Genomic DNA, 26,912 nt, shown 5'->3' with positions numbered 1-26,912 from the left:
TGACCGAGGATATTTGTAACATATTTTCATTTATAATTTAAATTTTAATAAATTTAAAAAAAATTAAGAGTAAGTAAATTTAGAATAAACTATATAAGTATTTAAACTTTGCCCATTTTTTCCCCCGATCACGGCCCAAAGTTTTAAACATTTCTGGCCCAAACGTGTTGATAAATATTTAGCCCAAGAAATCAGAAAGACGATTTTTATATTTTTAGACAAATGCGAAAAAAAAAAAAAAACACGGGCAGGTTGTGCAGCTGGTTATACTTGCTGTTGCTGAGACTGAGACACGAATGAGATCTATTGCAATTGCAAAGAGGAAAAAGGAAAAAGAAAAAAAGAATTTCCCGAGTTTGAACCGTTTTTCTTTAACGCACAACTCTGGTATACTCAGAGTTAAGCGTAGATCTCTGTGACAAAAGACGAAATAAATGGAGTACAGGAAAATCAAAGACGAGGTGATTGTGTTTGTTGATGATGAATTAGTTACCACATTTCTTTCACCGATTGATTGATTTCTTCATTATTGATTTTGATGCTTTCGTTGTAGGACGAAGATAGGGATGCGAGCGTTGAGGACGTTGAAAAATCATTTTTGGTGTCAGGTGCGGTATGCTTTTTAATCTCTTCTTTACGTTGGATAGTTGCGTTAACTTGAATTAAGCATTTTTTTTTTTTTAACCTTTTTTCTTACTCTTCCAGTTCCAGATAACAATGTGGCCTCGAGGGTAGAAACCAAAATTGATAGCCACAGGTCGAAAGCACAGTGGAAGCGCAAGTATGACAATTGGGATATAGTTGGAAATTAATGAGTGAAATTCTTGTTTGATTTTTTTTTTATTTTTTTTTTAATTATTATCCCTGTTTGATATAGGTCAGCCGTTACACTTGCATTGACTATTCTTACTAGTTCGCAAGCCATTCTAATCGTTTGGTCCAAGAGAGCTGGCAAGTATGAATATAGTGTCACTACTGCTAACTTTTTGGTGAGGATATATATATCACATCCTACTTGTTTGAACTTTCTGTGTCTTTCATTATTTGTTTGATAGTCCTTAGAATTTAAACTTGGTTTGTTATTTTATTTTGATTACTCTTTTGGTTATAGGTGGAGAGTTTAAAATGTGCTATATCTCTGGTGGCCTTGGTCAGAACATGGAAAAGTGAAGGTGTTACTGAGGACAACAGGTGATCTTTTTTTTTTATTTTTTTTTGTTTAGATTTATCTCATATCATGTCCGAACTACTATGCAATAATTAGGAGGAAGGATGGGAGTGTATTAACAGTTTATTGTATCTTTGTTTATGGTTGTGAAGTTTATCAACCCAATCTTTTATGACATTTTTGGATCTATCTTCATTCAAAGAAAAGAAAAGTACATTTGTCAGAAAAGTGATTCACAAGTCACGGTAACCAAGTATTGGTTACAGTAACAGAGAGTAAAACTATTTCTGTATCCCAAAAAATAAAATAAAAGAATGCATCATTAAAAGGTAACTAAGGTAAAACAGTAAAGTATTATTTGTATTTTTTTAGGTGTTATTATTTTTTTAATAATTTATTATGTTACACACACACACACACACACACATATATATATATATAAATTTCCACAACCGCAACCCGCAATAACGCTATAGCGGTTTTGAGGGTTGGCCGCAATCCGCATTTGATAACTATGATTTTTTTATATTTGAATTTTGAACAACAAAATGAAAATTCTTTTACATTGTATGATTAAGAGAGAGGGGGGATCTGAACAGTGGTCTTCGTTAGGAGGATAGAGTTCTTGAGACTAGAGCCTATATCTTTGGTATTGTTTTGAGTAGGCCATTGGGTTCACTTAAATTGTCCTGTTGATGTTCAGGTATTGCAACTTCATCTTTTTATTGAAGCTTTATCCTTTTGCTTGTTGGTTATTGATAGAGAATGATTTTAAATAACTTGATGTATATCGTGCCTTGAACCTAGGTTGAATACAACATTAGATGAAGTTATAGTGTATCCTATTCCAGCAGCACTTTACCTTGTCAAAAATTTGCTTCAGGTTGGTGACGGATGGTTATGTTTGTTATGGTGACAATGGGATTATTCCACAACTTTGGTATTGCAACAGATATGTTAATGCTTTCTGAAATCTGAGTGTATTTACTTTTCAACTTTATGGCAGTATTACATCTTTGCATATGTAGACGCTCCAGGCTATCAGATATTAAAGAACTTCAATATCATCAGTACAGGTGTCCTATACAGAATTATACTTAAGAAAAAGTAAGTCTTTTGTTCATTCTTTTTTCTTACAATGTAAAATTGTTGCCTATTCATTTCATTATAGAAACTGTTGGTGAATGATCAAAATAATGTTATATGCTCTGTATGCTAAGCTTTTATGTGGACACAAATGACCAGGAAAAGCTCTCTACGTCCTTTTTACTTTCTTTTTTTTGTGCTCATTGTGTTATGAAAATGTTCTGTGAACATAGCTACTGCTATTGTTCTTTATTTTGGAGGTTAAATTTTTAAGCCTAATGACTGAGTAATATTATTATTTAATAAGATTGATTCTATCACCAAACTTCGTGGTTCCTGAGGCTGTTTGGCATTTTGTTCTTATTACATTCCAGGTTAAGTGAGATTCAGTGGGCTGCTTTTGTTCTACTCACTGCTGGGTGCACTACAGCCCAGTTGAATTCAAAGTAAGACTAATCCAAGCCTTACATGTGGCCATTACTTATGTATTTGTATATGAACCTTATTATGTTCATGTGGCTATCGTGTAGATGTTCTTTACTAATATACATGTTAACAACATATTTTTGTACTAGCTGTGATTTAACGAACAAAAGAATCATAAATGATAGGTTAGTGATAGAGTAAGCATCACTGCTAGAAAATGTGTGATGATCAATTAACAGCTTCTTGCATATACCGTACATAAATATTGGGGATCGAAGTAAACTCCTGACCTTTTGTTTATATAATTTTTTTGCAAGTTTGTGTTTCTTGTATTTGGTTTTGGGAAGACTGTTGCATAGGGGCATTTTCTTTTCTGATATTTCCTCCTTGTCTCTATCATCTTTTCACATTGGATCAGGCCCCAATTTCTGATTTTACACTCTTCAAGGTTCTAACTTATCTCAGAGTTTTCCCTTCCATAGAATAGCTACAATGTCAAATAACTATGACATAAAGCTTAGTAAGCTTGAGTTCGAGGGGGAGTGTTAGAATATCTACAAAATATTTTTGGGGGAGAGAATGATGCATGATATATTAGGATAATTTATGTGATTTTAGGGTTAATTGTTTTAACTTACTTTTAGGGGTTTTATCTTGTTAGGAACCTTATCTTATTCTTAAGGATTTTATCTTATCTTTATTAAGTTATTTATTCTCCTATTTGATTAGGGTTAGGGGACTAGTACTTAACCTAATTCCTAATCTAAACAGGGGCTAGTGCTTTGTCTTTTGTTTCACATCATGATGCACCATATCAATTTGATTTCATATTAATCTAAGTCTCTATTCTCTCCTTTTCTCCTTCTGTACCTAACGCAATAATTGAACACTTCTTTTACCCCCAAAAAAAAATATTGTGGGAATTTTATATTTTTTTCATAATTATTTGTGAAATTTGTCTGAAAAAGTTACGTTGTTTTTTCAGCTCTGATCATGTTCTTCAAACTCCCTTTCAAGGTTGGGTGATGGCAATCGTGAGTTGTTAACATTTGTGATACTCTCACATTAGAAATATAAATGGATAAAGTCTAGATTTATGGCTTGAAAATGATCATCATGAGCTTTTCCTTTCAGGTCATGGCTCTCTTGAGTGGTTTTGCAGGAGTATATACTGAGGTAATTTTAATTAAGAGCAGTTACATTAATCCCCTCAAGGTCTCACAAAATGACGCTCTACACCGATCTACATCCCAAATGTTGTCTGTACCGTTTGCCTCGTTGACTGATGGAATCTGTTAAAATTGTATGGTGTGTTCTGCTTAAAATTGAAACCCCTTTTTTTTTATCAAGGTCAAATTATTTAATCCTTCTATCTAATTTATTAATGCTTGAGCTATATTTGATTAGTCAATGGATATGCCAATCTGCTTAGAATAAGGTTTTTGAGCTCTATTACTAGGGCATTGAGTAAGAATTCTTAGCGATCAATCATGGCTAAGTATTTTTTTTAATAAGCAGGCTATTATGAAAAAGCGTCCTTCACGAAACATAAATGTTCAGAACTTCTGGTTGTATGTCTTTGGCATGGGCTTCAATGCTGTTGCTATATTGGTTCAAGATTTTGATGCAGTGATGAACAAGTAATTCTAGCTCTTCTTTCAGACTTTGATTTTGCAGTTTATTTTGATATTTTCTCACTATTTTGCTCCAATTTTCTCATCTTCATATTTGAAGAAAATCTTTCCTTCTCATCAAAGTGGACAACACATACTTATAGTATATGTTGCCTCACCATATAAGCCAGCATGGAGTATTATAAACAAGCAAAACTTATTTCCATTGTAGTTATAAGACCTAAATTGTCCTGTCAATAATATATGCCTTACATCTTGTATTGTCTATATCCAGAGGATTCTTCAATGGATATTCACTCATTACCGTTGTTATGATTTTCAACCATGCACTCAGGTAAAATATTTTAATTGATGAGCCTTATAAAATTCCTTGTAAGCTGGAAGTTTTTCCTTTATTACCATTCATAATTGTATACCTGTTGTTGGGATCTAGTCCACTATAATGTGATAATGAGAAAGATAAAATTTGAAATGTGATTGAAAACCTGTGTTGTGATTTAATCATTTATTTTTGTTTCTTTTGTTTCTTCCTGAAATGGATGATACTTGTGATGTGGAGTATGAAAGAAAAAGAGATGAGACAACAATGAGGTTTGATGGTTGATGAAACTGTTAAGTAAGCAAATCTCAAAATGGGCCCTGTGCTAACTGCATGAAGCAGGCCTTATTTCAATTTAATCTTTAATGATTTCAATTTTTAATTATTGTCATTTTAAGCTATTTTTTTTACTCATCTAGTCCTCTCTCTCTCTCTCTCTACCTTTCTCTTTCTATGTGTCTGTCTCTGCCTCTTTCTATGTGTCTGTCTCTATCTCTTTCACTACTCAGAAAAAATGTGAACATCTCTTATCAAGTAAATACAAACAGAAGATCTCATATTTTATTATTCAAGTTTTCTGATGGAATTGAAGATCCAAATGTCCCTCTATTGGGTAAGCCATGACCAAAGGCCCTACAAGCATATTTGCTTAGGCCTAAGGCTCGGTAGAGTGGAGGTGAAGAATGTATTAGTTAGTTATTGGAGGGGTGAAACAAAGGAGTTAGTTAGAAGAAAGAAAAGGGGAATCTGATGGAAGAAGGGAGGGGTGGTTTACATACGGGATTGTGTGAGTTTTTGTTTTCTTGCTTAGAGTTTCCTTCATAGCTGGAGCATCTGCTCTTGTCTTCCTGAATGTTCCTTTCTGTTTTAATCAATAAAACTATCTCCCTTTTCAGATAGGAATTGGTTCTTATGATTTTCACTTTCTTGTTGTGCATTAATATAAAGTGTTAACATGGTTGTTTCTTTTTGCAGTGGAATTGCTGTATCAATGGTAATGAAGTATGCTGACAACATTGTCAAGGTACGACTTGGGTTTATGACTATGTATTATGATATTTCTACCACTTAATGTTTACATGCATCAGTGGAATTTGACACTTCCATGAGTTGAATTAAGATTATTGTATTTCTTATAATTTGAATTGTTCATACGATGCAACATGCTAGATCCAAAATAGCCATTTTGTTGTTTGTCTCTGGGTTTTTAAGGCTATGCATGCTGATTATAAAAACTGTCAAATATGACTATAAAAATTGTTTGTCTCTGTTGCAGTATCTATGAGTTTGACTCGAGTGTATTATATTGTTGTAACTTTGGAAATAGTATTTTTCTAATTCTGTAAATAGGATAGTTAGAATAATGTAATTAGATTAATTAGGATACCAATGATATCTGCATTTATTTTGTATTTATTATTTTTTTGGCTAAATAATCCAGACCTCTTTGTGTACTTGAGACCTACGGATTTCACCAAATGTCTCTCATTTCCTACTTACTCAGCATGGCACCAAACTGCCAAAGCCTGACGAGGGGCAATCCTAGTCCTTGCTTACTCGGTGGACCTACTATCCACGTGTGACATTTTTTCTTGAAATCTTGTTGTCTTTCTGGTTTTCGGTCTCCACTATCATGTCATTATTCTAGCAGCCAGCACCGGGTCTTCCACTGCCTTCCTAGCCACTGTTCGCCACTAGCCAACACCTTTACCGACTGATGACCTTGGATCTGCAGCATCTCCTCCTGTCCAACCCAACCGGCGTCAATTTAACACCCATTCTACACCAATCTCAAACATTTATGGCCTCTCATTACATTTGACACCAATTTCAAACATCTATGGCCTCCTATGGTATTCTACACCAACTATCGTGAGTTCATTACCCCCACAACAGAATGGGATTGTTGAATAGTAAAAACTGACACCTCATTGAAACAACTTGGATCCTCTCCCTTCATGGGCATATTTCTTCGCGGTTTTGGGTGATGCTGTTTTCACTGATTGTTATCTCATTAATTGGATGTCCTTCTCTATCCTTGATATATGTATGTTATTTCCCCATCAGCCTCTACATTGCTTTGCACCCTGTGTGTTTAGCTCTACTTGTTTTGTCCATAATCTTAGTCCTAGTGTTGATAAGTTGTCCACTTAGTCTTAGTCCCACGAGTGTGTCTTTTTTTATTACACTCGGTCCTAGAAGGTTACAGGGGTACCCATAGAGTAGAACCACAAAATGGGAAATGATGAAAATATCCCAAAGTTGATAGAACTCAATATTAGAGATTAGTTGGTGAATTAATCAACATCAACATCAACATCAACATCAACAACACCTTTATCCCAAATTAATTGGGGTCGGTGGTAGATGAACCCACATGAAAGATACAAAACGGTTGAAAAAAAAAAAAAAAAAAGCCAAAAATAAATAAATAAAAATAAACAAATAAAATAAAAATATAAAATAAGATAAAATAAAATAACAATATATGTATATATAAATAAATAAAAGTAAAAAAGAAAGGGACAAGAAGAAGTGGGGGAAATGAAGGGGAAAAGGACTAAAAATGGACCATTTGGAACATAGGAATAACAGCGGGTCTAACCCTCCACCATACTTATAGCTTTTCTCCATTCCATTCTAAGACATACTGTCCGCCAATCTATATCCCACTCCATTAAATCTTGTTTTACTACTTTCCCCCAAGTAAGCTTCGGTCTACCTCTGCCTCTTTTTGTGTTGAGCTCTTGGTAACAAACTTCTGTTCTTACAGGAGCATCCATGAGTCTTCTCATCACGTGCCCAAACCACCTCAATCTATGTTCTCTCATCTTCTCGGCTACCGGTACTACTCCGACCTTTCGTCGAATATCTTCATTTCTTATCTTATCCATCCTTGTGTAACCACACATCCACCTTAACATCCTCATCTCTGCTACTCCCATCTTATGCTCATGTTGCCTATGTGCTGGCCAGCATTCTGCTCCATATAGCATTGCCGGTCTTACTGCCGTTTTATAAAATTTTCCTTTTAACTCCAGGGGGATTTTGCGGTCACACAAAAATGCAGATGCACTGCGCCATTTCATCCACCCTGCTCTGATTCTGTGATTTACATCCTCATCAATCTCTCCACCGTTTTGTAAAATGGAGCCCAAGTATTTAAAAGCATCTTTTTTGGGTACCTCTTGACCATTTAGATGCACAGGTTCTTGATCCTCATCTCGTACCAGAGAAAACTCACACTTCAGATACTCAGTCTTGCTTCGACTTAATGTGAATCCTCTGGATTCCAATGTGCTTCTCCACAATTCAAGTTTTCTATTAACACCCTCCTTGCTCTCATCAATAAGAACAATATCGTCTGCAAAAAGCATACACCATGGCACTTCCTCTTGAATATCTTTTGTTAGTTCATCCATAACTAAGGCAAAGAGGTAAGGACTTAGAGCCGACCCTTGGTGTACACCTACCGTGATAGGAAAATAACTTGATGATCCGTTACAAGCTTTTACACATGTAGTAGCCCCATCATACATATCCTTGATTGCCTTTACATACTTTAATGGAACCTTTTTCTTCTCCAGGACCCACCGTAAAACTTTCCTTGGAACCCTATCGTATGCTTTCTCAAGGTCTATGAACACCATATGCAAGTCCTTTTTCTTTTCTCGGTATCTTTCCATTAGTTGTCGCATCAAGAAAATTGCTTCCATGGTACATCTTCCTGGCATAAATCCAAATTGATTTACAGAAACCTTGGTATCTCTCCTCAAGCGATGTTCAATAACCCTCTCCCACAACTTCATAGTATGGCTCATTAGCTTAATGCCTCTATAGTTTGAACAATTCTGTATATCTCCCTTGTTTTTGTAGATAGGCACAATCATACTTTTCCTCCATACATCAGGCATCTTATTCGTCTGGAGAATCTTATTAAAAAGATTGGTCAACCATTTTATTGCCACATCCCCCAGGCCTCTCCACACTTCAATAGGGACACCATCAGGCCCTAAGGCTTTATTAGTCTTCATCCTCTTTAAAGCCTCCTTAACTTCATGTGTATTAATTCTGCGTACAAATCTTCTATTCATATCATCACACGCGTCCTCTAAGTCTACCTCGCTTGTATCTCCATCCCCATTATACAGCTTGTTGAAGTATTTCAACCACCTTTCATTTACATCTTCATCTCTCACCAGAAGTTTTTGATTTTCATCCTTGATGCATCTAACTTGGGTGAGGTCTTTACTTTTCTTATCCCTTATCTTTGCAAGTTTATAAATACCTCTTTCACTATCCTTGCTCCCAAGATTTTTATACAACTCGTCGAAAACCTTGCCTCTAGCTTCTCGCACTGCTTTCTTTGCATTTTTTCTCGCCAATCTAAACTTTTGCAGGTTCTCTGCACTGGTGAATTAATACACCTGGAAAATGCTAGACCAGATCTAGCATATGTTGTTAGAGTAACCCATTGATGAATGACTCAAGGGTGAGACACTTGCAGTAGTGGATAGAAATATCCTACAGTATCATAAAGTTAATCTTGACAAAGGAGTATTGTGCAAAAGGGATGGAAATATATCCATGAAAGTATATTCGAATATCGATTATGTAGGGGTTTTTTTTTATAGGAGGTCAATGTCTAGTTACTGTATGTTCTTGCTGGAAACTTAATTACATGGAAGAATAAGAAACAAAAATATTGTTTCCTGCTAAAGTTTTGAAGTCAAGTTTCGAGCTATGGCTCAATGAGTTTATGTGCTACTATAAATGAAGGTTGTATTGGACTATCATATCATAAAAGGAGAAACTAGATAGTGGACTCATCACCACAACATGTGTTTCTTTTGGGGTTTAGTTGGCAGATGTGTTAACTAAAGGACTTCTTACAGAGTTACAGGGAGGTTTCAGGGTATCAGGATCTTTTTGACAAGCTGTGAGTGATAGACATCCATTCCCTAGAATATTAGCTGTAAGCAATCAACAATGAGCATCATGAGGGATCTTGGAAACTTGTTGGAATAGCGTAAGAGGGATATCTTGGAGCTATACTATAGAGTGTGGCCATCTTTTCCTTTTCTCTTTGAGTTTTAAGCTTTCTTCCTATCTATGTCTATATCGTTTGATCTCATTCTATATTTCAAAAGATTTTATAAAACAATCAATAAATTATAGGACACAATCAAAGGTTAGATGAGTTGGAAATCTGAACAAGATTGTTATATATTGATTGTACAATTTTAGAGCTCACCTAATGAACTGCACCTATGTTATCCATTCTGTACCTATTGTTTAGAGCTGCATTATGATGAATGTTTTACATCAGATGCAATGTGTATCTGTGCTTATAATTGTTTTTCTTAGGCTATTTGAACATTAGGACACTTTTATTACCACGAGAATTTGTGGAATTCAAATTTTTATTAACTTCCCAATTTACACAGGTGTATTCTACTTCAGTGGCAATGATTCTTACAGCAATTGTTTCTGTGTTCCTTTTTGGCTTCCATCTCTCCCTCGCCTTCTTCCTTGGTACAATGTAAGTTTCTGTTTATTATATCATGACTCTGCTTGCGATGTTCTATGGTTGTGTTTTTCTTCCCATCACTAATTGTTGCACACGAATGAAATAGGGATTAGCAGAAAACATCAATTTATCACATCATATCAACAACTGCAATTAAAATGTTAAAATTTTCTGAGGGTTCTGATGACTTTGGCCCGTAATGCTAACTTGCATTAAATTTTGAAATGATTCATTTTGATGTGCATGTTTTTAAAGCTTCATTTTGTAGTCTTGCACAAAATTATTGTGCTTATAATCCTTTCTTTCTCTTTTTGTTAAATATGTTAACAGTGTTGTCTCTGTTGCAATTTATCTGCACTCTGTTGGGAAGATGCAAAGATAACTATGACTTCTGCCTTCTATTCCTACCTCAGTTTAATTTTTTATTTATTTATTGTTGTTTAGCCTCATTTCAAATGACTATATTTTGAAACTATTAGTCCAAAGTCATAGTGTACACTTTGAAATGTATCTTTGAAAATATATGTCAACAAGGATGGAACCAAGCTTAGGTTCAATTCTCTGCAATACTCTTCTTAGTAGGTGATATGCAAGTTTCACTAGAAGCTCTTATAGGAGGTTAGGGCATTGCCTTGACCTTTTGCGCCTAAAGAAAAAAAAATCAGTAGTTTGAGGTATGCGATTTGTGAGCTGATATCAAAGGGAGGACATGGCTTCAATAAAATGAACTTAAAATGTATTAACCATTAATTTAATTTAAAGTGAATCTTTATCTTAACCACTAAAATTTAAAAAATAAATATAGCTTTATTTTTACACTCTAGAGATAAACTCACTTTAGGACAGCTTTTTCCATCATACTGAGATCTTTTTTCGGGCGCAAAAACCGTAGAACATCCAAATTCTGATACCTTAAGTAAGACTTCATGATGAATGTGTCATCTATTGTAAGTCCAGCGATTATTAAACAGAAGATGTAGTATGTTGATGGAAAATGAACATTTTTAAATTGGCATGAAAGACATTTCTTGTATTGTTGCACGGCAAGGCTTAATTCTTGCGGCATGATATATTTTTATCATGTGATTTCGTAATAGACCAATTCGGCCATTTGTTTTGGGCGTTCGAATACGCTGCTACATCTTCACCATTCACTTCTTTATCTAACTCTGAACGGCTGTGATTTTGTCATCTAAAAATTAAAAGATATTACATTTCTAGTCTTTTTTGGTGATCCTAATTTTCTTAAAGATATAATTATTTCAAAAATGAAAAATGTCTAAACATCGTCGACTGCTTCTTGCTCCATATCTTGGCACGATAATTTGTTATTTTTCATCTCAATAGCCCCCGTTTTCCCGTGCTTTGTTTTTAGCGATCTTCGGAAATACATTACTCGGCATACAATTTTTTATATATATTCAGAGTAACTCGTTGGGTAATTTGTAACCATAAAGATATGATTTAGTAATATTGACTTTAAAATCCAATGACATGTATAATTTGTATGGTGTCCCGCGTTACTTTTTTGATAAAAAAAATGCTTCGTGTTTTTAACCCAAAAAAATAAAAAAAATAAATGCTATAATTTGTTCGTTAATATTAATATTAATATTATTTTATGGGAAAAATAATACATAACTTTGTGTCATTTTAAGTCAAACAATTGTGTTTTGATATTTTTTATTTTTTCTCTCTTTCACAATACTTTCATTTTCTCTATTCTCTTAATTTTATGGAGAAAAGAGAATATAAAAAATAAGCAAATAAGTACCAAAAATACATTTTCATATTTTATTTGTTCATTAATAAAACAGAAAATAACAAACCATAAAAAAATTTATTCCCCAAAAACCCTGACTAGCTAGAATGAGTTTAGGATAATTCTTGTACGTAGCTTTATCTTTGTATAATTGCGAAATATTTTAGAAAATAAAATAAAATAATTTAATTTAATTTTTGAAGAAAATAGTGTGAATGAATAAGAGAATGTTGTATATGTGTAACTAAAAAATCATTAGGAAATACACGAATATATCTATATATACTTTTTGGAAAGAATAAATATGTGATATAGTCTTTGAAATTATTATTCACGTATAATTTTTTAGTTACGTGTACAATTTGATTTTCGAGTTTATAAATTTTTTATCACATAACTTCTTCTTATTTTTTATTTTAATTCTTAAAAAACGATTAATAAAATTATTACTTAGAAAACTATGTATCAAATTATCTTCTTTTCTATCTAATATAGTTTATAATAAAAATATTATTAAGAAAACTCAAGAAAATTCCTAAAAATCAATTAAATCAAAGATGCACCTCCAAATATTAGTTACATACAAAAAAAAGAAAAAGTATTTGAGCGAAGCAATCCATTAAATGCCCGTTTATATTGTTCAGAAAATAGAAGAAACATGAACCGATTCAACTGAACGAAATGAACATCATTTTCCTTGCGAGTTATTAATTTCATGTTGCTTGAGATAGTTCTCTCATGTGTGTGAAGTAAATACGTGGGGTCCACACTTAAAAAAAAAAAAACACTGACACAAAATTTGATAAATGTATAACATGAGATTCTTATCTCCACATAAGAAAAATATTTCCCTTTTCCTTTTTCAACCGAGGCAGCCTTAATAAGTAATAACTAGTTTTATAATAGGATTCTATTTTTCTCATGTTGTAGGAGATAAGTATCTCCTACTATAGATACATAATATGGTGGAGCCCATCATCCATTAAAAAAAGAAAAAAGAAAAAATGATGTCATAACTTTTTATGTGAGAGAAACATTATCTCATGTAAAATGAGACAATTATTTCCCTTTATAATACTCAAATTATCATTAATATTATTTATTGTTTATCATTCCGACCTTGATGATAATAAAATTCTGTTTTTCAATTAGAGGGGGAAAAAAGAAAAAAAGAATAGTGAGTTGTTAGTTAGTGTGGCGTGGGAAGTTGGAATATCGCGAGAAATGGTTGGCTTAGGATGCGTAGTGAGAGTGGGAGTGCGAGTTCCCCCCACTTTGCACCATCATCCGATCTTTGCTTCTTTCTCTATTAAATCTGAGGAATCACTAACACTAACACTAAAACCATCCTCCTCATTCTTCCCTGCTTCTTCTTCTTCAATCACAAACAACAATCATCGAATTGGGCCCAGGTCCAGGCCCAAGCCCAGGCGTCCCTTTTCTGTACCTGAACCTGACAATATCCAAAATACAGAAGACGTTGAGGATCAATTAGCTTCTTCTTCAGAAGCAGAGCTAGAATGGAAGCTCCTCACAAGAAGGATTCAAAATTCTGGAATAATATCTTCATGCTTGGTTGGTCTCCTCACCGGCGTCGCTGTCGTAATCTTCAATAATGTTGTAAGTAAGTTAACTCAGCCAAATGCATATCATATCATATTCATATTCATATTGCCTTATATTAATTATATAATTCAAGTTTAAAATAAATAAATAATTTATAGGACTAAAATTTGACTAAGGTGCATGAAATTCGTGATTTGTTCTGGGATGGAATTCCCTCACGAGGCGCGTCGTGGTTGAGAGAAGCACCTATTCAAGGAACATGGACAAGAGTAATACTAGTTCCTGCATTTGGAGGTGTTATCGTAGCTCTACTGAATCTCCTACGTGAGCGTTTAGATTCTGATGTGGACCGAGATCCATTCAATGCTTCACGCCCTTTCTTGAAGGCTATGTCAGCTTCTGTTACTTTAGGAACCGGTAATTCCTTGGGTCCTGAAGGTCCTAGCGTCGAGATCGGAACTTCCGTTGCCAAAGGTGTTGGTTCTTTCTTTGACAAGAGTTCCACCAGAATGCTCTCTCTTCTCGCCGCTGGATCCGCTGCTGGCCTCGCTGCTGGTATCAATCTAATTGTTACTTTTTAACAAATTCATGATATGCTGATGCGTTGGCTTGAGGATTGATTTTGTATTTTCTTATAACAGGTTTCAATGCTGCTGTTGCTGGTTGTTTTTTCGCTGTAGAGTCTGTTTTGTGGCCATCACCTGCTGCAGATGCATCTTTACCACTTACAAATAATACTTCCATGGTTATACTTAGTGCTGTCATAGCTTCTGTTGTTTCCGAGATTGGCCTCGGCTCTGAACCAGCTTTTAAAGTTCCTGAGTATGACTTCCGTTCCCCCAGTGGTAAGCCATTGAAAGATTTTTCTTTCAGATGATATATAATTTCATATGTTCGCAGTTTGTCACTCATTGCTTTACTCCTTTCTGCCCTGTCAAATATCAGTAAAGTATATCAATACATGAAGAGATTATTCAACTTGTTTTCAGAGCTTCCGCTGTATCTATTGCTGGGTATTTTATGTGGCCTGATGTCATTGACCCTATCTTGGTGTACATCATACATGTTGACTATTGTTGATAATCTTCAAAAGGTCACTGGCATGCCAAGAGCTTTGTTCCCTGTATTGGGAGGCTTATCGGTCGGGTTAATAGCACTAGTGTATCCTGAAATCCTCTACTGGGGTTTTGAGAATGTTGACATTTTGTTGGAATCTCGGCCATTTTTTAAAGGTCTTTCCACTGACCTATTGCTTCAGCTAATAGCTGTCAAGATAGTTGCAACTTCTCTGTGTCGGGCTTCTGGATTAGTGGGAGGGTATTATGCACCATCTCTCTTTATTGGTGGTGCAACTGGGATGGCTTATGGAAAATTAATTGGTTTGGCTGTTGCCCAGTCCAATCCTATGATTAATCTCTCTCTGTTGGAAGTGGCATCACCTCAAGCTTATGGCCTGGTAATATTCTTTCCTTTTTGGCTATATAATTTTTACCATTAGGTATTTTATGCCTGGTAATGTTCGTTTTTTATGCTTAAGGTTATGGAGGTAAAAAAGGAACTTCAAAGATTAGCAACAACAGTATATATTGGAGGACCTAACAGAATTAGAAGGCCTAATTAGGTTCTTTTGACCCTTAAGGCAAAGGGAGTGCGTGCTGTTTTGTGTTTTACTATTAGTTTATCCCTTTTGCTTCAAGTGTGTACTGGAGGGAGTCTCCTAGGAGAGTTTTGGGGTAGTTGTGGTGGTTCCAATCTCTGTATCCTCCTTGGATTATGTTTATTTTGTGGTTTCCTATGGGAGTTTTTACTTTTTGTTTTACTTCAGCTTTGTGCTTTCTTTTGTATACTGATAAGAACCTTGGGATGCACCACCCCAAAAGCTAGCTCAAAAGGTGAGAGTGTCCAAGATGTTATAAACTCCATATTAGTTGCCCATACAACCAATGTGGGATTCCAAGTCTCATACCTTGCAAATGGGTCCTAACATATACCTTATCCTCTCTATGATTTTCCTTTCCTATGTAATAATATTTCTTTCTGTAGCCCCTCCCCTCCCCCCTTCCAAAAAAAAAGAAAGGAATGAATTAAATGAAATAACGATTTTAAAAGGACATCAACTTTCTATAATAATGATAATAATAATACTAAAAGACTTCAACTAAGACTAATATGTGTAATTAACAGGAGTGATCAGGAAGAAAAAATTCCCATATTATATTGGACTAGGTTTGTGTGCTCCATAAAGCTCCCCAATCCAGTTTAAAGATCAAAGCAAATTTTGTATATTCTTTTGGTCTTTAAGTTGCCTTATGAGCATATGGTTGTCTATTCTGGACTGCTACCTTGCTTAAATTTGTTGAGTAGGACTGGCTCTTGTATGGATAGATTCAGCTTGAAAGAAGACGCGGAAAGGGTTAGGGACAGAAAGCCATAGTTTATTATTTCATCTATCTTATGCAAATATTTAGGAAAAGGTGCTGGCCTGGCACAGATGATCATATTGAAGTTCCTTTTGCAGGTTGGAATGGCTGCGACTCTTGCAGGAGTTTGTCAAGTACCACTTACTGCAGTTTTGCTTCTGTTTGAATTGACACAGGACTATCGGATTGTTCTACCACTACTTGGAGCAGTAGGCTTTTCTTCCTGGATTTCATCTGTCCAGACAAAGAGAGGAGAGGAGAGGGGGACAAAACAGCTCAAGCTAGAAAACTTAAATTCTGCTTTACTTCCTGAAAGTTCTTCCTGTAGTTCAATTGAGTCATCTGCTGGTAATACCTTTCCTGAAGGTGTGTCGCATTTGAGTAATTTGTGTGAAGTGGAAAGTTCGCTTTGTGTAGAGGATGATAATGTTGAAACGGCATTTGTAAGGAGAACATTTGTTTCGGAAGCCATGAAGACAAGATATGTCACGGTGTCAATGTGCACACTACTTACTGATGTAATAGATCTCATGCTTGCCGAGAAACAGTCTTGTGCAGTAATTGTTGATAATGATGATACTTTGATTGGTTTTTTTACTCTTAGAGACATTCAAGAGTATGGAAAATTTGCAAAAGCAAGAAGCAGAAAACCCAAGGTACAAGAATCTAAGTTTGATGTTAATTGGGTTTGAGATTTATATATTTTTGTCGATGATGACATATTTTATGGCAACCTAGATTATTCAGTTATAAGCTAAATTTATGGCGAGGAGGAAGAAACCAGTTGCAGAGACTATTGAATCTAGAAATCCTAAGATAGTCGGTGGTGAATGTGCTGTTGAAATCTGTATCTGAATTATGACCTTGCAATTTTCAACCATGATAAACACTTCTGACAACACATAATGGGGGGGACTATGTTCTGATACTACACATTTAACCAAACATAGATTGAAAACAAGCATGTTATTTACAGTTGTAGGTGCTCTATACATGTACTGTAACCTGGGAAGCACATGTGCAGGTTTAAATTGTGACTTGTGGATCTTTTGCTTGAAGAGAATATTTTTGTATTTTTTTGTATTTTATGTATTTCATGTCTATATTTGGCCACTTTATATGATTGTTCGATTATTCAGCTCAAATCAGTCAGAGAAGTTCTTGTATTAGAGCTTGGTGGAGCCTTTGACTAAATCAATAGACACTTCTAAAACAAGTTTAGAACTAAACTACTTTGTTGTGGCTTCACAAATTTGACTTTTTTGTTCTATTTCTTACAGGAGCTTTTAGTTTCTGAATTATGCCTTTTAAATGGTGGAATTTGTACTGTACCATGGACAGCTACTCCTGATATGGAACTTCGTTATGCTCAAATGATTATGAAGAAACATGGAGTCAATCAAGTTCCAGTTGTGAGGAATATCTATGAAAGAGCATATCCAGTTGGCATATTAGACCCCGATAGTATCAGTCTAACATGCAGGTTGTATTACTTCTTCTTTTTTTCCAATAATTTATTTGTTTCCCTGATATTTCTCCCTTTAATAAAATTGTTTTTTAATCCAGCAAAACAAATCTTTTTTCAAACAGAAAATGTATATTTAAATTCACATTTATTATTTATTTTAAAATGATTATACTTCAGACAGTCAATGAGAATAGTACACATGGGTAATACCTTGTTATAAAGTGTCAGTGGAAAAGTGTAGAATAGTCAAATGCAGATGTCAGTTGCTACAAGACAGGAAGATTCAACTGGATGTTCCTCATAGAAATGGCTGGTTTGATGATTTGGAGTACATTTGGAATTTTGTTATTTGAATATCTTGGAGGTTGAAGGATCGATTTAATTGCATTAGATGAACAATGTTTCATGACATGGAATACTGGGTAATAAGAAACCAAATGTAGTACAGAATAATGCCAACATGTCATGTATAGGCTAGAAAATATTGAATTCGGATATGAAATTCATAGATACAAATTCGTTAATATGTGTATGGACTAGGTGTATATAAAAGGAAAATCTAGGATGTCATTGGCGGAAATTAAAAGATCGGTAATAGGTGTAGAAGCTGAGTGGAGGATCATTCTTAATTTCAAGCTTTTTGGGGTTAAGGAGGGTATTGCGATTTTCTCCTTCATGTTTTTTATTTGTATGTTGTGTCTCTACGTAATTATCTCTTTTTGTTAAATGCAGTGCTTTGGCGACCAGACAGTCCCTCTGTTAATATTCCACGCTAGCACTTAATCACAGTTAGGAGGATAAAAAGTATGCTCTCACATCTATTATGTACCTCTTTTGGAAAAATTTCTATTATGTGCCTTCAACACGTCAAGTTATATCATGCCACTTTGGTTCTCTGGTTATACGTGAAAAATGTTCAAAATAGAGTTCAAGTGTTTAGTTATTTGCTTTGACATGATGTAGATCCCCAAGGGAGACCCATCGGTATTGTCCTGTATTTTATTTATTTTTTATTTTTTTGGTATCCAAAATGGCATATTATCCTGTATTTTAATTCAGGTAATAGGGTAGTATATAGTACTATCATTATAAATTTGTAACTTTTAATATAATCCTTGTAGCTATTCTTCATGAATATATAACCTTTTTCTATTAGTTAGTAATTATTTAATTAACATTGTAATTGAAAAGAAATACATTATAAAATTTATGTTAAAAGTTACTAATTCACGAACAAAATTCTAAGATTAATTTTAAAAATTACAAACTCCCATTAGTAATATATTACTGTAGTACAAACTCCTAATTTATGTTGTCCAATCTTGAGGCTGCAATTATTAATTTTCGTGTGTCAACATTTGTCAATTTCTCATACACATACTAGACATCACAACCATCATTTACGAGGCATTATGTGATTGCGAATTTCAATATAAACTTTTAAAACCCATTTTTACGCAATAAGATCCTGTAAATTGTAGAATAAGATAACCTATGATTATTAAAGCTATAAGATGATAAAAGTAAGCCTGGATAGTTATTCGAACACTTACTTTATGCAATAAAATAGGTCGTTGTAGGCAAGTAGAGATAAAAACTACGTAAACTTGAACTTTAAAGAAAAATATTAACATGGTAACATATAGATGGTAAATTACTTATAAAAAGACTTCAAAAATAAAAGTTAACTTTGATATAATAAACAACGCAAACCATCTTGATATATTATAAAAGAGGGGCAAGAAGACAGGTTCAAAAGACTATCAATTTCTACAAAAACTAAATGCCTATTAATGGGAGCATTATTGAAGCGCGATTGAATTGGCAAAAAAGGAAATGTTAGGGAAGTATATGTTTTTCCATTTGTTTTCCTATCTGTTTCTATGTTACCTCTCCACAGTCCTTAGAGGCCATCTTTCATGCTTATCTTGATGTTTTCCACCTTAACAGACAACTCTAACTTGTGATCCTCAACAGCTTTCAAAACTGAGAGCAGGTTGGACCGGTAAACTTCACACTTTCGATTTGCGCAGTCAAGCTCATTCATAAGTTTTCTAATATTCTTATCCATATCATCCTGCAGGATATAAAGCAACGAAGTTTAAATAAACAAAAGCATATTTGAGCATGAATGTTATATATCTAAAACCTATGATATTGTAAAATCAGTTAGACAAGAAATGATTTTTTATTTATTTAAGAGTATAATATTTGAAAGAAATGAGAAAAAGTACATCTAATGGGAGAATAATAAATCCTCCTACATAGAAAATGAAAAGAGACACAATGTAAGGCAGTGAACCAATATCATATGCTTCTGTTCCAACAATCAAGAGAGGGAAGTCTACAAAATTATAAGCTAAAGTGGATATCAGACGATAGCCAGTCACTGAGTAAGTATTATGAGATCTAATTAAATATATCAGGGTGAATGAATAACCATATAAAGGTGATAGTACTTTAAACAATTCTACATCCAACTTCTGCATACAAAGGGAAGTTGATGTTTCCGCAGATCTTCATGTAATTTTGTCATTGCATACTTCGGCTAAACTAAGTCCAAATGCTTATTCCAAATATTTGTTCACATTTTTTTTGTTTTTAGAATTTATAAGTATTGACATTCTCCTGGTTTTTCTTGTCTACGCGTGCCACCAAGATCCTACGCATTTGTGCTCCCAAATGAAGCAAAGATAACCTCACAATACCAAAATCCACAATATACAGCATATACAGGCCAATGTAATAAACATTAATTGCTTAAAACCCACAACTACGACCACAAAATATGCCTTCAAAAATGATTCTCAATCAAGACCAAAATCTTGAAGGATTATGAGATGATATGTGGTGTAAGAATTTTTCCTATTTGCCCTGCGGGAAAGAACATTGCAGATAAAAACTAGATCCAACACAATATGCATACTTGATTAACTCAAAGCCACAATTAAGATAATTCTCTTAAATAAATAAATTAGGGAGTGCAGTAATCTGACTAGCAAAATACCAATCCCCAAGGAAAAAGGAAAACAGATGACTAGGTTTATTCATATATGCGCTCTGAATTGAAAGGATGAAAATACCAAATAAGGAAATCGCTTAATAAATTTAACTATGGAAAGGCCATCTTTGCTCAAAAAATGAAATCAAGATATTGCTTTTCTTCTCTAAAAATCTTAGTAAACTACCAATTTGGTTCTTGAAAGATGAATTACAACAATTTTGTCTTCAAAATATTATTTAGATCGAGTTTAGATTTGACTCAATTAAGTCCTGATTGATGTAATCCCAATCTTTGGAGGACTAAATTTTCTTCAAAGTTGCTGCATAGTTATCAATAGCGTGCAATAGTGCCGCTATAGCATGGCATTGCACCACCGTCCTGCTATTCTGAAACCGCTACGCTCCATTTTTGTGTAGTGGCCATAGTAGCCGTGATAGCAGCCAAAATCGCGGAAAATGGCGGGCTATAGTGCCTCTCCTTCGAAGGCAAGGTAAAAACCTCTCTTTGTCCCCATATGTGGATTGCCCCAGCAGCAATTTTAGGGATAAAATCGAATTTTCCACCCCGTTTAACCAGATGAATGTTATGCCCATCCTCACTATCGCAAAACCCTATCAAAACTCTTGATGTTGGAGATGCCCCTCTCTCTCTTTCTCTTTTGTTCTGTCAACCCTACTACTCGCCGGCAGTGGCCATTGCTCTGTCCTAATTCCGCAAGTCTCATCCTGCTCTGTTCAATTCTAACTCTTCCTGCTATGTTCAATTGCATTCTGCAGTTTTCCAGCTGTCTTTTAGCCACACTCATCCTACTCTTTGTTCTTGTGTGTTCAGCCTCTTAACTGCCTCTTTTCAGGACTTCAGTTTGTATTTATATGGAATTCACTGTAGCGGCTATCCCGCTATAGCAATTTCAGGGTCGGCCGCTATGCGACACTATCCGAGATTGATAAATATGGTTGCTATACTTGTATCAGATTGATGAAAATATTCCTTGGAAAACTAAACTAGTCTTGCAATCAAGTTTTCAGGGAGCAAATAGGTAGTTTAATTTAAAAAATTTATTATCCGCATTTAACTTCATATAATATGCATAAATCAATATGAATGACTAAGGTTCTTATCATTTAGACAATAAAATACGTAGAATAAGTGTAATAATGAGTGCTTCATAGGTGTTATTAGTTGAACATATAGTCAGATACTTTTCAGTTATAAGTCAATAGTAAGAACATTCTAGTACCAAAGTTGTAGACATGTATAAGTATCCAAAATCGTATGATATTTATATGTTGGTAGGACTTATAATAAATATAGAAAATATACAATAGCACCCAACAAGACTGAAGGTGATCTTACTTTGAGAGCTAAAAAGGGTGTATTAAGGACCAACTTTCCTAAAAGCTTAAGCTGTTAGTCAAATGTTCAAGATTGGTTTTAAATCTCTAACACAACTCATCATGCAATGCAAGAGCCTTTTGGACTAGAGGCATGGCCAATGGACAAGTCTCCTCTATCTTGAGCTGAAATTCAACTTTATTTAGAAGAATGAGGGTGGCAAGAATCAAACTCCTAACCAATTTGTCATAGAGGTTCTGCTACCATTTCAAGATTCAAATCTCTTAAAACCTTAAACTTTTAGGTGAAGGTTAAAGATTGTTTTTATAAAAGAGTAAAACACACTCAATACTGCCATCATGAAACAGGTTAGAAAACAATTATGAAATAGAACTCTGACCTCAGACATATGCTGGTCCAAGCTTTCTTCCTGGCATCCACTTGTGTACTTGGCATGACTTTCATCATTTAGCAAGTGACTCCTAACCTTTCCATTGCTAATGGGATTTTTTCCCTCGTTTTGCATTGCCTGAGCAACTCTTTTTGCAGCTTCTTGTAAAGCACCCATTGCAACATCATAAGTTTCAGGAAACTTTGCACCTTCATCAACAAATTTGAAGGCTTCATGTCGAAGGGTATTATATCTAATTGTATGAGATTCCAAATAGTAAGTATATACATCACAGGAATGTTCTTCTAATATTACATTGCTCTTGGCATTTCTTGTCCAACGTTTCAATATATAATGAGATGGAAGAGTAAGCACATTGGTAACTCTAAAGACTGCCAAAACATGTCTGCAAAGAAGGCCCGAAAACTCAAACATTTGGCAACTACAAGTTACTTTCATCTCCAAAACATTGAATTTAACGTCGTATGCTTTATGGTCCTCTCCATATTTAGCTACATGATATGTAATGACATCCCCATCATCCTCAGCTTTGGATGCCATGAGTGTTAGTGTCCCAACTAACTCCTCTTGGAACCTGATGAAAATTTTTCGGGTGTAAAGCTCAGATGCTTGCTTTTCCATTGGAGATGGAGTCCTTAATACTGGCAAAGTATTCATTGTGTCATAATCTGCTCTTACTTCTTTCTCATTGCGACTCTCCAGTGCTTTCTCATACAGCTTAAAGAACTGATTTAAATTGGTTGAAGCATTTACATACCCATCAAAGTAAGAGTTCATGCTATCACTTCGCTGAGTGATGGACATCTCTGCAAAAAACGTGTCTCGCAAATACACAGGTACCCACTGCCTGCAAGCAGAATATATTGCTTGAAGCCATTCATGGTCCCTGAGATCATATCTATCCAAAAGTGTTGACCAGCAAGATTCAAATTCCTCAATCGACTCAGTCAAGTTAACACATTTGTGAAACTCAGCTTCAAAACTCGGATGTTTGAGGAAAATATGAGACAACTTCTCCTGGCATTTCTTAAAGATGTGCCACTTGCAGAACCGATGTCGCGTCTCAGGGAACACTTGCATTACAGCAGACCGAATCACAGAATCATGATCAGTCGTTATCGATACCGGAGGGCGTCCAGACATGGCCATAAGCCAAGTCTTGAAAAGCCACACAAATGATGCCTCAGATTCATTAATCAAGAAAGCACAACCAAACAGAACAGGGTGTCCATGATGGTTCACACCAGTAAAGGGAGCAAACGGTAACCGATACCTATTAGATCTATAAGTAGTGTCAAAAGTTACAGTATCACCAAAAAAAGTATAATTCATCCTTGCCTTAGAATCAGCCCAGAAAATATTATTTATAGACTGATCATCATCACCTTGAACAGCATAGAAGAAATTAGGGTTTTCCTCATGCATTTGTCTCAAATAATCCACAACAATTTGAATATCCCCTTCCAAACTTCTCTGCCGATTATTCCTCATGTAATTCCTACAATCAACCTCTGTGAATCCAACTTTGCTAATCCCACCATACTCTTTAATCAGCGCTGACATAATCCTCCGTGGACCCATCCCAGCCGCTTGTAAAGTATCAATCAGCGTCTTCGCAGCTCCTGAAATTTGCCTATGAGATCGAAGGCAATGCACCTGATCTGGCGGAACAAGTTCATGATTATGTTCTCGAACAAACCCTGACACGATCCATTTACCAGAATCTTGCATTTTCACAGACAAAGACGCTTTGCATCCAACTCTTGTAATTGTTCTTGGACGCTTGATCTCTCTGTCCTTGGTTCGCTTCTCATTCAAGTTGCGGAAACCTTCCTTGGCGCAAACGAATTGCCTCTGTATGATAGCGCCGTCGCGCCTCGAACGACGCGATGAGCTGACACGTGTACTGAACCCAACGCGACGAGCGTAGGAATTGTAGAAGGCCTTCGCAGCTTCCTCAGATTCGAATTCCATTCCCTCGTAAGGTTCGAGATCTAAGAGGTCTCCTTCGGGGAAATATAATTCACCACCAATTGCTCCCCCACCAACACCGCCACTGCTATCAGCCAATTCATCTTCATCAATAGGATGTTCAATGTCTCCACCGTCATCGTCGTATTCTCCATCGCCTCCTCCAATACCAATATCAAATTCTAACACCTCGTTATCCATAACGAATAACAGTTACGAGATCAGAATCGGTGATATATGGAATTCATATGGAACGAAAGCAGAGGAACTGTAGAGTTGGTAAAGAACTGACTGATGGAGCGCATGGAGGATATGCTAACGAGAAATCTGTGGAATGAATCTTCTTCAAAGCAAACATAAACACTGACGGAAACGAAAGATACACCGATTATTCTTTCAGAACTTGAGCTTCTTTGCTCTCTCCTCTTCAAAACTGGGGAAGGAGTGCGTCATTGCTTAGATTATTTTAATTTTAAAAAGTTTGTAATTAAAAGTTTTATTTAACGGAGAATTTTTAGAATTCGAATTATTTACGGAAAAAAGTGTTTCAAGACAAAGTTAGCTGCCGGAACCAAAAGGAATATATAAAATAAAATAAAGTTTCGGTCTACTCTATTTTCTTTTTCTTTTTTTTTTTTGAGTTTTTGGTAACAAACTTTTGTTTTTACATAAGCATCCAAGAGCCTTCTCATTACGTGCCCAAACCACCTCAATATATGTTATCTCATTTTTTCAGCCACCGGTAGTACTCCTACCTTTCGTCAAATATCTTTATTTCTCATCTTATCCATCATCGTATAACCACACATCCACCTTAACATCCTCATCTCTGCTACTCTCATTTTATGCTCATGTTGCCTATGTGCTGGCTAACATTCAGCTCCATATAGCATTGCAGGTCTTACTGTTGTTCTATAGTATTTTCCTTTTAACTTAAAAGGGAATTTCGCGATCACACAAAAACTCAGATGCACTACGCCATTTCATCCACCTTATCTGATTATATGATTTACATCCTCATCAATCTCTCCACTTTTTGTAAAATGGATCCCAGGTATCTAAAAATATCTTTTTTGGGTATCTCTTGACCAAATAAGTGCACGGGATCTTGGTCTTCATCTCTTGCCAGAGAAAACTCACACTTCATATACTCAGTCTTGCTCCGACTTAACGTGAATCCTTTAGATTCCAACGTGCTTCTCCACAATTTAAGTTTTCTATTAACACCGTCTTTTTGTTTTCATCAATAAGCACAATATCATCTGCAAAAAGCATACACCATGGCACTTCCTCTTGAATATTTTTTTTTAGTTCATTCATAACTAAAGCAAAGAGATAAAGACGTAAAGCCAAACCTTGGTGTACAACTACCGTGATAGAAAAATAACTTGATGTTTCATTACAAGCTTTCACACAATAAAGAGTATTTTAAAAATATTACTTCTCTTTTATAATATAATTTTTTAAAATATTATATATATATATATATATGAAAATAATATTTCTCCGGCAACTTGAGATAAATTTATCTCCAGTCACTCCAAAACTATGTCGTTTTATTTATGTATTTTCTTATATTAATTGATTCACTTTTGAATGTTTATGATTTCATTTTTCTCTTTCTTCCTTTATCACCATTGATCTTTCTTCCTTTATGATTTGCTTTCTCTTTTGAGCGCCGGTTTTCTCCAGTAAAATCCTTAAGGGGCTCGTCGAAATAGCGCATCCAATCGAACTAGCATTGTCGGCGAAGAGGCTTCATTATCAGTAAAATCAAGTCCACCGTGAAGACATTCATAAATTGCTCTAGAATTTGCTTGTCCGACAAATTTCTTAAATGTCCGAGTTTATTTATGGCATGAAACAACGCGAAGTGTGGGTCTAGCTTATTGATACGTGTCAAAAAACATCACACGAATGCGTTTTTTTTTTTTTTTTACCGGAGAAAACCGGCGCTCAAAAGAGAAAGAAATTATATATATTAGGAAACTTATACTTATCATATTTTTTTCTTATAATATTTTATTATTTTTATTATTGATTCAATTAACAATTATTTTATAAAAGTAATGATTTTTTTTTCTAACCCCATACTAAATCCTATAATTAGTTTATTTTATGTTTAACAAATATTTTAATTACAAAATTAATGATTTTTGTAAAAGTAATCATTATCAAACATGTTTTAAATTTTTAACAAGTTGGTATTGATAAATGATATTTGGATGTTTAAAAAATATATTAGAATGTTTACCAATATAATTTATGTCATGTTTTATATTAAATAAAATTATTTTTTACGGTAAATTTATTTGTAAAATATATAAGTAAAGATGTATTTATTCAAAATATAATTTAAAATAAATTATAATCTCTACTTGTAACATTTTTTTTAAAAAAAAATCACCTTAAACGAACTTTTTGCATGCCTGCTCCTCTATAATTACTTGCAGATTAATTCATACGGCAATTTTTTATTTTTCATTTATATACATATAAAAATATTTAATATAATTAAAATAAATGAAAATATGTTTAAAATATATTCATACTCTATTTTTTTTTTTAAAAAGAATAATTTTCAATCAGGTAAGCGAGAATAATATTTTATTAAAAATAATTCTTAAAATTGAAAAAAAATATATATGGTGATAAGGTCAACTACGTTCCCCTTGTCAATGATGGGCATCATTGACCGTGAAGAAATGATTATAATCTCCACAAGTTCAACCTCCGCAGTTCCCTAGATGCGGATTTTTTTAACATGCACCCGGTGCATGATTCTTTGGATGCTCCTTTTCTAAAAATAAA

General features: G+C 34.6%; 3 protein-coding genes across 3 annotated transcripts; 2 read left to right on the top strand and 1 right to left on the bottom strand.

Annotated features, from left to right (window-relative positions):
* Positions 1-265: 265 nt before the first annotated feature.
* On the top strand, positions 266-10,703 carry LOC133310425 (CMP-sialic acid transporter 2-like). The gene is made up of 15 exons (XM_061511357.1): positions 266-461; positions 554-608; positions 706-781; positions 878-989; positions 1,112-1,191; positions 1,976-2,051; positions 2,175-2,275; positions 2,629-2,700; positions 3,666-3,714; positions 3,815-3,856; positions 4,199-4,320; positions 4,589-4,648; positions 5,609-5,657; positions 10,081-10,175; positions 10,494-10,703. Exons 1-15 carry the CDS (start codon positions 435-437, stop codon positions 10,543-10,545), a joined length of 1,068 nt encoding a protein of 355 aa, XP_061367341.1. The 5' UTR covers positions 266-434; the 3' UTR covers positions 10,546-10,703.
* Positions 10,704-13,149: 2,446 nt separating this feature from the next.
* Positions 13,150-18,496, top strand: LOC133310453 (chloride channel protein CLC-e). The gene is made up of 7 exons (XM_061511390.1): positions 13,150-13,545; positions 13,668-14,046; positions 14,133-14,336; positions 14,481-14,947; positions 16,010-16,567; positions 17,192-17,394; positions 18,112-18,496. Exons 1-7 carry the CDS (start codon positions 13,150-13,152, stop codon positions 18,140-18,142), a joined length of 2,238 nt encoding a protein of 745 aa, XP_061367374.1. The 3' UTR covers positions 18,143-18,496.
* A 594-nt stretch (positions 18,497-19,090) lies between these two features.
* LOC133310435 (protein FAR1-RELATED SEQUENCE 5) lies at positions 19,091-24,522 on the bottom strand. Its single transcript, XM_061511370.1, has 2 exons — positions 22,119-24,522; positions 19,091-19,456 (listed from the first exon to the last, which is right to left on the bottom strand). Exons 1-2 carry the CDS (start codon positions 24,300-24,302, stop codon positions 19,283-19,285), a joined length of 2,358 nt encoding a protein of 785 aa, XP_061367354.1. The 5' UTR covers positions 24,303-24,522; the 3' UTR covers positions 19,091-19,282.
* Positions 24,523-26,912: the final 2,390 nt, after the last annotated feature.

Source organism: Gastrolobium bilobum, unplaced genomic scaffold (assembly GCF_033153095.1).
Source record: "Gastrolobium bilobum isolate Gb01-03AN ecotype WA unplaced genomic scaffold, APGP_CSIRO_Gbil_v1 utg50887, whole genome shotgun sequence".
NCBI lineage: Eukaryota > Viridiplantae > Streptophyta > Magnoliopsida > Fabales > Fabaceae > Gastrolobium > Gastrolobium bilobum.
Note: the sequence above shows the minus strand (reverse complement) of the source record. Positions and strands in the feature narration are given on the sequence as shown.